General features: G+C 44.2%; 1 protein-coding gene across 1 annotated transcript in view; it reads left to right on the top strand.

Moving 5' to 3' along the window:
- Window positions 1-13,910, top strand: part of LOC126152249 (uncharacterized) — a 555,653-nt gene that overhangs the window by 531,556 nt on the left and 10,187 nt on the right. The window contains 1 exon segment of the mRNA XM_049915995.1: window positions 5,450-5,597. Within this exon segment, the coding sequence (XP_049771952.1) occupies window positions 5,450-5,597 (148 nt within the window).

Below are 13,910 nucleotides of genomic sequence, written 5' to 3'. Positions count from 1 at the left end.
CTAGATAAATACTTTGTACCATACATCTAAGGCAGCAAAACTGAGACGTATGTATCCCAATGCTTAAATATGCCTTGTCCAATTTGTACTAAGTTCGCTCAATAGACCAGAAATTGCTTCATTATGCACTTCGCAACAATAAACTTAATATTAATGCCAGTGGTCAGTCACGAAGTATTGCAGCGTGAACTCTTCCAATTTCTGCCACTTTTGAAGTAAGGAGTCCAGCAATCAAGAGATATACAAACAGTAGGACTAAGTACTGTAAACTTTAATTTGGTGCAAAAAAATGTTGCTAGGAAGAGTAGTGGTACGAAGGCAGCATGTTTTTGTAACACGCGTTTATCCTCAATTACGATAGTTAGCTTTCTTTACTGAAAAGAAGTTCTAAGTAGCACTCGCGATGCATCAATAATTCCGCCATGATTCAATTAAAAATGTTATTAGAAATAAGCTGCATCAGTTGTCTCACTGACTTTTCACTTCGTCGTTTTATAAAACATCTGCAAAAACTGTATCTGGAACCTGCCACAAACCAGAGATGGCGCAACTGCCAAAAGTGTAAAATATTTTTGGAAAGTTGGTATCGGTCAGTAAATGCTGGTCTGTTGTTCGAACTGGGTGGCTGATGCGGTAGGGTGTTCTTGTACCTATCGCCTTTCCTCCCAGACAATACGTTACATTCACCTGGTGATCTGCGGTCTCTGGACCGTAAACCCGTCGGACTTGTTCTCTCTACATATGTTTGTCGCCTTATTGATAGCTCCATTTAATGACAAAGGGACAGCGTGAAAGTTACAGACATGATAGGCAGTAAATATGATTAAAATAGGCATATTAAAAGGTGTCTCACCTAACTAAGCCACCTCAAATATCTCTGGAACAACAATAGATATCCAAAAACGGTTTTCACCAGAATGTACGTACTGCAGGGGCTTAGGAAGCCAAATACTATGCGAAATTTTAAAACGTAAACAAATTATTTTCAACACAAACTTACGTATTTTTAAATGGACAGCCCCTATTATTTCGTATGCAGTACATAGCACGAAAAACCACAAAAATAATGGTGTTGGTTGTATCGCAATACGTCAATTTCATCCCGAGAAATTGCGAAGCGAGTTTGACACTTGAAATAAATGAAGCGCTCAACTATCGCACGTCCTGAGACTCAGCGTGCAACTTACACTGCCTGTGTCAGGGTTTCACACAATGGGAAGATATGCACAATCCACAAAAATAAACAAGTAACACGTCCAACGCAAAGTTACGTTATTCAAATTGTAAATGTATGTTTATTCTAGCGAAATGACAACTAGAGCCACAATTAGAGGTAACACACTTGAGTTCACTTTACTAAACACATCGACTAGCGTCCTGTAGCCCACAGAAACTGTCGAGTTGTGCATTACATCCAGCATAGAAAATACACCCACATCTTGACCAATGAAACTGTCACGTCAACATATGTTCGAAGTGCCCTCCGTTTGCATCAATACACGTTTGCCGACGGGTAACGAGAGAGTGTTGCACAGATTGTAGAGTTTCCGCACACGCCCCAGTAATATCCTCTACTGTCGTTGGGGGTTCTTGATATACACTGTCTCTCACTGCGCCCCAGAGAAAGAAGTCTAATGGCGTCAAGTCGGGGGACCCTGCTGGCCATCGCACAGTACGTGCCCGCCCCATCCACCTGTTTGGAAATGTCGCATCTGGAACGTATCTGGCAATTTTTGCATTGTGTGCGGGACATCCATCATGTTGGAACCACACTGAAGACGAGTTTCCAATCCCAGATCCTTCATGAGGAGTGCTAGTATGTGTTGAAGAAATGATGCATATCGCTGTCCATTCGTTGTTCCACGGTAAAAATAGGGACCTACAATACAGTTAGCAATGATACCGCACCAAACATTGACTCTCCACTGTCTTTGATGAGCAACTTGGCGAATCCAGTGGGGATTTTGCACGGACCAGTAGAGCACGTTCCGCAGATTCACATAACCGTGATTTGTAAATAAAGCCTCGTCTGTAAACAACGTACTGCTTAGGAATACTGAATTACCTTGCAATTGCTGAAGTGCAAAACGAGAGAATGCAATGCAGGATTCAAAGTCATTCCCGTACAGTTCTTCGTGCAGTGAGATATAGAACGGATGAAACCGATGCCGATGCAAGATTCTACACACACTACTGTGGCTTATTCCTGCACCTCGTGCAATTTCTCGCACACCCACCTGAGAATTGTGCGCTACAGCAGCCAGAACAGTAATTTCGTTTCCATTGCCAGTCGCTGGCGTTGTACGTTGACGTTTTGTGGGAGCCCAGCTTCCTGTTCCCGTGAGTCTCTTCAGATGTTGCCAATGGTTCGACGTGACGGACACAGCCGATCTGGGTAGCGTTCAGCATACAGTGTCACAGCTGGGGTTGCATTTCTGTGACATTCGCCATAAATTAAAGTAGTATCTAGTTTGTTTTTTTCATTACTGAAGGCCGGCATATCGTCTAGATGACGGCAAATGTAAAAAGCCATAAGAAAACAGGTTTTAATGTGGCAACGTATGTGAATTACGTTACAGTATGAGAGCAGTTCAGCAGACCATATTAGGAGACACTTGTACGCTGAATGTAGAGCGTGCCGTGGTGATATTGGTATGTTTACGGCAGGATACAGGCGCCGTTGCAGGCAACCCCTGCTCTGAACACAGTACTACATGCGATGCTTTACGTCAGAAACTGTGACGCCGTTGCTATCTTTTACAAGCCCCATATTTCAGAACTTACGAGGTTTAAAAACGTGAAAGCAAGTGTGTTACCACTAATTGTACCTCTAGTTGTCATTTCGCAACAATAAAAATTATGCGCAGGACATCCATCATTCTGATACCGCATTATTTGGCACATAAGAGGGGGACCGGTTCACGTAAGGTACAACTCAAGAAGGGGCTAAACTATCACTCTCTAGGAGTGCCATCAATGAAATATGGGCCAATGATGTGCTGCCATACAATACCACACCATTCCACTCACGTAGTGCGTCAATCGCTTCACGATTACCGGCAGCGTGAGGTGCACGCTTGAGTCTCAGGACATGCGCTAGCTGTGCACTTCATTTATTTCAAGAGTCAGCTTCGCTTCGCAATTTCTGAGGATGTAACTGACGTATTTCGATGCAACCAACGCCATTATTTTTGTGATTTTACATGCTATTGATTGCATACGAAATAATAGGGGTGTCCATTTAAAAATACACAAGTTTGTGTTGAAATTAGTATTTATTTACGTTTTAAAATTTGGCACAGTATTTGGTTTCCTAAGCCTCTGCTGTACGTTCATGCTCGTTCATGCTGGTGAAAACCGTTTTTGAAGATCTATTGTTGTTCCAGAGATATTTGAGGCGGCAGCGTTGGGGGAGACGCCATGTGTATTGCAGTAAAAACCATGAATGGGAGGCAGCCGTATCACAAGTTTTATAACATGCACGCAAAAATAGGAGTGACTCTGTTCAAAGCGACCTTGCTGTAGCACAAAGAATTAAAAGAAGAAAATACATCGAAAGACACTGAAGTTGAACGAGGTCGCTTCCAGTCCCTAGAGAACAAGTAATGGTTAAACATGAGAACAATAAGATGCTAGCCATGAGATCCGTATGACACAAACAGAAGCAGGATATGAACGACAAAATTTATCTCAGTCTGTCCGCTGTACAGGTGTGTAATTGTTAGGTAGCTATCAACGTGATGGATGTAAGTTTCCGAACGCGAATCACTCTGATCTACGAAGGTGACGCTAACACACGGCCGCCCCCAAGATAATGAGACACACCACTTCAGTAACAAAATAGCGAAGCCTCCCGCAACACTACTGTCCGTGAAGTGAAAGCGTTCGAGATCAGCAACTGAGTGGGGATGAGGCGTGGCTTGCGGCGCTATTTGTAAATCCGGGCACCGCACCAAAGTGTGGGCCCGTAGTTCACGAGCAGATCCCAGCGGCCAACATGACAGCAGGAGGGAACGGATCGTTGGTGTAGCCTCGCCCCAGAGGCCGGCTCGGTCTCTTTGTCTCTCTGGTTGGGACACCTGTTTGGGCGCGAATTCTCCGAACGAAGGGAAACTGGCATGCCTACGCCACCGTGGTACTTCACCTTTTATTCAAACGTAAGGGCCAGGAACTGTGCAGGAAATTCACCATTTTGAGCATTTTCTACATCAACCAAATGGGAAATGTGAAAATTACTCTTCCCCCTACGTTTGATGGTTCTTCATGTGAGCAATCATTCATTGATACTCATTGTCTGGGGAAAATTACTGTAATAACCGATTTAGGTTTACGATTTTGTTAATTAAAGATCAGTCCAGTCTCAGATTATTATCAGTGATTTCGAAACGTTGCAGGCAACTCGAAAGTCTAGATGGAGTTATCAAATTAATTTTATTTGAATTTCGTTCTAATAAGTCCCTGTATTTTATGTGGCGCAGTTGCTAACACATTGGACTCGCATTCGGGAGGACAACGGTTCAATCCCGCGTCCAGCCATCCTGATTTAGGTTTTCCGTGATTTCCCTAAATCGCTCCAGGCAAATGTCGGGATGGTTCCTTTGAAAGGGCATGGCCACTTCCTTTCCCGTCCTTCCCTAATCCGTTGAGACCGATGACCTCGCTGTCTGTTCTCCTTCCCCAAACAACCCCAACCCCTTGTATTTTATTGTTGTGTTGGCAGAAGAGCCAACACCGTGTTACTAGTGGAGGCCGAAATGCACGCGTTTTATCTCACGCAGGCTGGCGTGAGGAGGGAAGGACTATATTGAAGGGAGGTCTGGAACATGACAAGGAATTAGAATTCAGAAAGCGGACGGAATTAGTTTGATACTTCACCTTAATCCATTAATGATGAACGTCGCTCTTGACGGTACATGATTCACAATATTGTCTGTTCAGAATTCATTCTAATTACTGAATATGGCGCCTTGCTAGGTCGTAGCAAATGACGTAACTGAAGGCTATGCTAAACTATCATGTCTGCAAATGAGAGCGTATGTAGGCAGTGAACCATCGCAAGCAAAGTCGGCTGTACAACTGGGGCGAGTGCTAGGGAGTCTCTCTAAACTACACCTGCCGTGTGGCGGCGCTCGGTCTGCAATCACTGATAGTGGCGACACGCGGATCCGACATTTACTAACGGACCGCGGCCGATTTAAAGGCTACCACCTAGCAAGTGTGGTGTCTGGCGGTGGCACAACATTTATATTCCTAATTTACTGTTTCGTGACCTCCTTTCCGTCCTTATGAAAAACTTTCGGACCGTAGTGCTGCGTTATATTATAAAATACTTAAAATACTAGAGTAAACTGTCATTTCTGGAGGGTTGCAGAGACCGCCACCTTTGTTTGCATCTGTTATTTTAAAATCTAACGCACTGCAGTGATATTACCATACGGCCTGCCTGCAGACGCCGGAGTACCAGTACTTCCTGGTGAAGAACTACCGCGACAAGCCGTCGACAACGCAGTACTACCACCAGGCCACGAGCGACCAGCACCGCGTGCTCGTCAAGCTGCCGCAGGAGTCCTCCAGGAGGCAGTACATGCAGCACACACGTGAGTACCTCACCACACAGTTTACCATCCCGTAAAGAGAAACCATTGAACATGACCATTTCAAGATACTTTTGTCTATACTGGACACAAGGCTATCGCATCCTCGGAGTAATATACACTGACCAGCCAAAACATTATGACCAAGGCCCACCGCTGCGCTGGATGCCGCCAGGTGGCGTTGTATGTAAGAAGAGAAGACACGGATGGGGAACCAACCTGGCGAAGTTACGGGCTACAAATGGGTAAATGCAGTGAGATAAGCGACTTCAACAAACCGCAGATAATGACACCACTGGCCATTAAAGTTGCTACACCAAGAAGAAATCCAGGTAATAAACAGGAATTCATTGGACAAATATATTATACTAGAACTGACATGTGATTACATTTTCACGCAATTTGGGTGCATAGATCCTGAGAAATCAGTACCCAGAACAGCCACCTCTGGCCGTAATAACGGCCTTGATACGCCTGGGCATTGAGTCAGAGCGTGGATGGCGTGTACAGGTACAGCTGCCCACGCAGCTTCAGCACGATACCACAGTTCATCAAGAGTACTGACTGGCGTATTGTGACGAGCTCGGCTGCCATTGACCAGACGTTTTCAATTGGTGGGAGATCTGGACAATGTACTGGCCAGGGCAGCAGTCGAACATTTTCTGTATCCAGAAAGGCCCGTACAGGACCTGCAACATGCGGTCGTGCATTAACCTGCTGAAATGTAGGGTTTCGCAGGGATCGAATGAAGGGTAGAGCCACGGGTCGTAACACATCTGAAATGTTACGTCCATTGTTCAAAGTGCCGTCAATGCGAACAGGAGGTGACCGAGACGTGTAACCAATGGCACCCCATACCATCACGCTGGTTGATACGCCAGTACGGCGATGACGAATACACGCTTCCAATGTGCGTTCACCGCGATGTCGCCAAACACGGATGCGACCATCACGATGCTGCAATCAGAATCTGGATTCATCCGAAAAAATGCGGTTCGCCATTCGTGCACTCAGGTTCGTCATTGAGTACAGGCGCTCCTGTCTGCGATGCATCGTCAAGGGTAACCGCAACCATGGTCTCCGAGCTGATAGTCCATGCTGCTGCAAACTTCGTCAAACTGTTCGTGCAGATGGTTGTTGTGTTGCAAACGTCCCCATCTGTTGACTCAGGGATCGAGACGTGGCTGCACGATCCGTTACAGCCGAGCGAATAAGATGCGTGTCATCTCGGCTGCTAGTGATACGGGGCCGTTGGGATCCAGCACGGCGTTCCGTATTACCCTCCTGAACCTACCGATTCCATATACTGCTAACAGTCATTGGATCTCGACCAACGCGAGCAGCAATGTCGCGATACGATGAACCGCAATCGCGACAGTCTACAATCCGACCTTTATCAAAGTCGGGAACGTGATGGTACGCATTTCTCCTCCTTACACGAGGCATCACAACAACGTTTCACCAGGCAACGCCGGTCAACTGCTATTTGTGTATGAGAAATCATTTTGAATCTTTCCTCGTGTCTGCACGTCGTAGGTGTCTTGTGTGAATGCTCTGAAAAGCCAATCATTTGCATATCACAGCATCATCTTCCTGTGGGTTACATTTTGCGTCTGTAGCACGTCATCTTCGTGGTGTATCAATTTTAATGGCCAGTAGTGTATTACGCAGAGCCTGTGAATGAGTATCTCGAGAACGGCGAACCTGGTCTAGTGTTCGCGTGCTACTGTTGTGAGTATCTACGGAAAGAGATAGGAAAGGGAATTTGGCGCAGCCTCTAAATGGTTCGACGTTCACGACTCTTCAATGAACGTAGGGTTCGCAGGCTTGTCTGCTCTCTAAAATAGGACAGATGGGGATTTGTGGCTTCTCTGCCAGAAGAGCACAATTCTGGTGCAGGCAAAAGTGTTTCGCAGCACACGGTTCATCGTACATTGTTGAACAAAGAGCTCCGCAGCAGACCACCTTCAGTCTGGAACTGCGCGACCGCTACGGCCGCAGGTTCAAATCCTGCCTCGGGCATGGATGTGTGTGACGTCCTTAGGTTAGTTAGGTTTAAGTAGTTCTAAGTTCTAGGAGACTGATGACCTCTGAAGTTAAGTTCCATAGTGCTCAGAGCCATTTGAACCATTTGAGCAGACCACCCCTACGTGTTCACATGTTGACTCAACACCATCGTCAGTTATGAATGCAATGGGCACGGGACCAACGGGGTTCGACCGTCTATCAGAGGAAACGTGAATCACGTTTTTGCTACAATAAGTCAATTATCTTCTACACAAATGCCGTCATCGAGGTGAACGGTGGCTCGAAAAGTGCAGCCCGTCACGGACGCAGGCTGATGGGAGCAGTATTAAGCTACGGGAGACATTCTCCTGCACTTGCATGACACCTGTGATTGTAATCTAAGAGACGCTGAGAGCTGAGAACCATCTGCATCTCTTCATGCTTGATATCTTCACTGAGGGCAATGCCATCTTTCAGCGGTGTAACTGTCCTTGCCTGGCAGCCAGAAACGTGCTACAGTGGTATGAGGAACGTTATGGGGAACTCACGTTGATGTCTAGGCGACCAAATAAGCCAGATGTAAATCCTATGGAACCCATCTGTTCGCTATCGGGTGTTATCACCGCGTACGCAAATCAGCGGCCCGTTATTTACGGGAGTTATATGACCTGTGCTTAGACATCTAATGCCACATACAACTACCTCCACAAACCTACCAACAAACTGTCGAATCCCTGACACGTTGAATCAGTGATTTATTTCGTTCCAAAGACGGACAAACAGACTATTAAGCAGGTACTTATGGTGTCCTGGTTCATCAGTATAAACTGTGTGGGCGAAAATGATGGGAAGGATTGTGCCATTTGAATATCTCCACGTAGAGGGGTTCGACAAAAATGTGGAAACACGGCTAGAAATGTGTGTGATACATAATCACATAATCGAGAAAACAACAGCAGTCGAACGCGAAATCCGACGTTTCTAGAGCAGATGTAAATTTCACCTATTGCATAATCATCGTTAGTGCATGTGACAACAGGATACATTAGTCCAAAGTGCTACGTATGTCCTTTATGTTGTACATCAACCAGTATTGTTTAATACTTGAAACTCTGGAGTAATGTCTCGTGTTGTTATATGCACTGAAGTTTGCTACGTAATGGTTGAAATCTAGATCTGCTGTAATAAAACGATGGATTTCGCTATTGGCTCCTGTTCCGCTCTCCATTTTCTATATTCAATGAGCGCTGCGCACAATGGGATCATATGTACTTCAATCTAATAAACGTAGATCTTTGTCAAGTTTGCAGATTGCGCTGTTGTATTTGACCATGAACGGCACCTGCACAATGTCCGCAATACGTTACAAGTATCAGTCGTGGCCAGAAAAGTGTTCTGTGTAGTTGTGAGTGCATTATGTGAGAGCTAAGTGAATTCGAACCTCAGCGTGCTCGTATAATGGATCCTTCCGTAAGCGAGGTAGCCAAAGGGCTTGCCTTTCAAGAGGTACCGTATCGAAGATTTATACCCCATACAGGGGAAGTCGAAGAACAGCATCCACCAAGTCACGACACTGACGAAAGTGTGTTGATTGATCGTGATAGAAGGTCTTTGAAAAGTTTTGTGACCAAAAATAAGAGGATGTCAGGTGTAAAATCACTGCAGAACTGAAAGTCGTACCAAAACAACACGAAGGGAGCTCCATGAACACGGAATAGCAGAGAGAGCTGAAATTCCGAAACCGCACATTGGTGATGCAAATGTCCGCAAGACAAGACAGTGGTGACCAAACCATAAACCTGAATTATGGGACAATGGAAGAAAGTCGTTTGGGAGGGTGAGTCATATTGTATAGTGTGAAAGGTATGTGCTAAGGTCTGATCAGTGTAGCTCCAGAAAAATGTTGGTTGTTGCCAACCGCAAGGTTGAACGAGTATAATATCTTCGAGTAGGAGGTCCTTTGATGGTTAAGAGAGTCGGGCACGTGCAGTGAAAGACCGAGCAGTCGCAGCTAGGTGCCCGGTGGAAGCAGACGTCTGCAGACAGCTGTGAGGTAGGTCGCGCTCGCTGCCCCAGACCAAACCTTAGCACGTAAATGAGAGAAGATATATAATGATTTCAAATTGGTTTTGTTAGATAATATTCAGAGTTAAGATTTGTATGCCCAAGGTTTCACACAGTAAGCGTTTGGTAAAATTTTTGTAAGAATGTTTCGTGCTACGGTAGGTTTTGTATATGATTTAAAATTTTAACAATATATATCTTGAGATGAACATCATGTTTCTAACAGCCTGAATCATAATCCAAATCTTTTGCTTAAATTGAGTATGAAAATGAGTAGTAGAGTACAGTTACCCACCAATGAAAGAACCAAGTAAACATTGGGGCCAAAAGTTAATTTTCCAGTACCATCTTAATGCCATTGCACAAACGGCATTATTCTCTTAAATTTTATTGCTGAGTCAAATACATGTTGCGTTTCTGGCAAAATGGAGGAATGCAAGAAACAAGTTCACAGACGCAGTCAGATGCAGGTTTGCTGAATGACTAATTTAGAACAATCTTATCACTGATATTTTCACAGAATAATTTAGAACAATCTTATCACTGATATTTTCACAGAATAAAAGGATACAATTTTGGTTAGCTACTTTCAAGTGTTTCCAACTTCTGTTCGAGTTCACATTCCAAGAGTGGAGCACAGCAGGGGTTCAACGATGATTTGGGCAGCCATATTGGGCAGCCATATTGTTGCAGCGTATGAATCCAATTGGTAATCTGTACGGTAGTGTTACTGCCAAGGATTAAGTGACTATTTTGGCTGATCAGGTCCATCCCAGCCGGCCGCGGTGGTCTAGCGGTTCAGGCGCTCAGTCCGGAACCGCCCGACTGCTACGGTCGCAGGTTCGAATCCTGCCTCGGGCATGGATTAGGTTAGTTAGGTTTAAGTAGTTCTAAGTTCTAGGGGACTGATGACCTCAGATGTTAAGTCCCATAGTGCTCAGAGCAATTTGAACCAATTTGAGGTCCATCCCATGGTACAGTGTTTGTTCCCGATGGCTGGCGCCGTGTTCCAATACGATGTGGTCCCTGATCACATAGCAAGTCTGATTTTCTCAGCACGTGGATCAGTCGTCACATCTCCCCTGGCCAGCATAGTCACTAAATCTCAGTTATTGAGCTATTCTGGTCTACAAAGGAAAGAAATGTGAGTGATCACTACCCACCTCAATCATCGTTACCTGAAATTACTGCTGTTTTGCAAGAAGAGTGGTGTCCATACAGGACCTGTGTTTATCCAATACGAGACGACTGGATGCTCTTCTGAATGCAAACTGTTTTCGTAAACGTGTTAGGCATACTAATGCGTTGTGTTTTGGTGTTCCCATATTTTTGTTCATCCGTGTTTATGACTCACTACTTGGATAAGTGCTCTGTTGAGCTAAGGCAACGCTGGTTCTCTCCCATATAGGTGGACGGTGGAGGTGCCATTGAAATGTCAAAGGAGAAAAATAATAAAAAAAATGGGGATGTATTTATGTCAAATCCATAGTTTTGAGGTTTCTTTGACTGACTTGCTAAGGTTCCGACTCCTAGGGAAAAGACTGTGGAAACGGGACAACGGGTAAAGAATTCTAGAGTGCATGGAAAATATATATATATATATATATATATATATATATATATATATATATATATATAGGGTGGTCCATTGATCGTCACCGGGCCAAATATCTCACGAAATAACCGTCAAACGAAAAAACTACAAAGAACAAAACTTGTCTAGCTTGAAGGGGGAAACCAGATGGCGCTATGGTTGGCCCGATAGGTCAAATGGATATGAACTGCGTTTTATTAAAATAGGAACCCCATTTTTAGTAGTACGTAAAGAAATGTGAATGTTTTAGTTGGACCACTGTTTTCGCTTTGTGATAGATGGCGCTGTATAAGTACGTGGTATTACGTAACATTCCGCCAGTGCGGACGGTATTTGCTTCGTGATACATTACTCGTGTTTAAATGGACCGTTTACCAATTGCGGAAAAGGTCGATATCGTGTTGATGTATGGCTATTGTGATTAAAATGCCCAACGGGCGTGTGCTATGTATGCTGTTCGGTATCCTGGACGACTTCATCCACGTGTCCGAAACGTTCGCCGGATAGTTACGTTATTTAAGGAAGCAGGAAGTGTTCAGCCACATGTTAATCGTCAGCCACGACATGTAACAAATGATGATGCCCAAGTAGGTGTTTTAGTTGCTGTCGCTGCCAATCCGCACACCAGTAGCCGACAAATTGCGCGAGAATCGGTAATCTCAAAAACGTCGGTGTTGAGAATCCTACATCAACATCGATTGCACCCGTACCATATTTCTATGCACCAGGAATTGCATGGCGACGACTTTGAACGTCATGTACAGTTTTGCCAGTGGGCACAAGAGAAATTACGGGACGATCACAGATGTTTTGCACACGTTCTATTTAGCGACGAACCGTCATTCACCAACAGCGGTAACGTAAACCGGTGTAATATGCACTATTGGGCAACGGAACATCCAAGATGGCTGCGACAAGTGTAACATTAGCTAACTTGGTGGGTTAATGTATGGTGCGACATTGTGGGAGGAAGGATAACTGGCCCCCATTTTATCGATGTCAATCTAAATGGTGCAATGTATGCTGATTTCCCACGTAATGTTCTACCGATGTTACTACAAGATGTTTCACTGCATGACAGAATGGCGATATACTTCCAACATGATGGATGTCCGGCACATAGCTCGCGTGCGGTTGGAGCGATATTGAAAAGCATATTTCATGACAGGTGGATTGGTCGTCGAAGCACCATACCATGCCCCGCACGTTCACCGAATCTTACGTCCCCGGATTTCTTTCTGTGGGGAAAGTTGAAGGATATTTACTACCGTGATCCACCGACAACGCTTGATAACATGCGCCAGCGCATTGTCAATGCCTTTGCGAACATAACGGAAGGCGAACTACTCGCTGTTGAGAGGAATTTCGTTACACGTATTGCCAAATGCATTGAGGTTGACGGACATAATTTTGAGCATTTATTGCATTAATGTGATATTTACAGGTAATCACTCTGTAACAGCATGCTTTCTCAGAAATGATAAGTTCACAAAGGTACATGTATCACATTGGAACAACCGAAAGAAAATGTTCAAACGTACCTACGTTATGTATTTTAATTTAAAAAACCTACCTGTTACCAACTGTTCGTCTAAAATTGTGAGCCATATGTTTGTGAATATTACAGCGCCATCTATCACAAAGCGAAAAAAGTGGTCCAACTAAAACATTCACATTTCTTTACGTACTACACTAATATGTAATAAAAAATGGGGATTCACTGCCATACAATGCTGTATAACAAACGTACGTTCCCAGAAATTTATTACTCATATTACGGCCTATGTTTGATGCTAGTAGACTTCCCTGGCCAGGAATATCCTTGTTTCCAGAGCTTGTCTGCTTTTTATTTCTTCCACACTCCGTCCATCATGAGTTATTTTCCTGCCTTGGTAGCAAAATTCCGTAACTTGCTCTATTTTGTGGTCCCCAATTCTTCTGTTAAGTTTCTTGATGCTCTCATATCTGCAGCTTCTCATTACTTTCGTCTTTCTTCGATTTCCTCTCAATCCATATTCTGTAGTCATTACACTGTTCATTCCATTTAGCACTTCCTGTAATTCTTCTTCACTTTCAATGAGGATAGCAACGTCAGTATTCTTTCACCTTAAATTTTAATCCCACTTTTGAGCCATTCTTTTATTTCCATTACTGCTTTTTCGATATACCGAGTCAATTGAAGCAGCGAAACTAAAGTTACTTTCTTGTATAAGTGCATTTGACACTTGACTTATAGTTTTTTATATTACATCTCTGGAACTTATTGCTGAATAAAACTATTAGCCAGGGTTGAACTAGAAGCCATAAACTTACCTTTGGGTAGTTCAGTCTGTAACAGGATTTTCCACGAAAGGCAAGATTCCTGGTTCGAGTCCTGGTGCGACGCATAGTTTTAATCTGCTGTCAGGAAGTTTCAAAACAGAACACACTTCACTGCACAGTGACAGATTCATTCTAGAATTTTATTTTCATTGACGCCACGGTAGTAATGATGCTGTGTAAGGTGCTGTATTACACTGCCTGTCAAAAGAAGTAAGTACCCCGAATACATGTTTGGATATCAACGTAACTTCGCACATCTACACACCACAGGCCGGTATGTGAGCATGTGGAACAGCCATCAGAGTGCATTGCTGTTGCTTGTCTCTAGT

Source organism: Schistocerca cancellata, chromosome 2 (assembly GCF_023864275.1).
Source record: "Schistocerca cancellata isolate TAMUIC-IGC-003103 chromosome 2, iqSchCanc2.1, whole genome shotgun sequence".
In the NCBI taxonomy this organism is placed as follows: Eukaryota; Metazoa; Arthropoda; class Insecta; order Orthoptera; family Acrididae; genus Schistocerca; species Schistocerca cancellata.
Note: the sequence above shows the minus strand (reverse complement) of the source record. Positions and strands in the feature narration are given on the sequence as shown.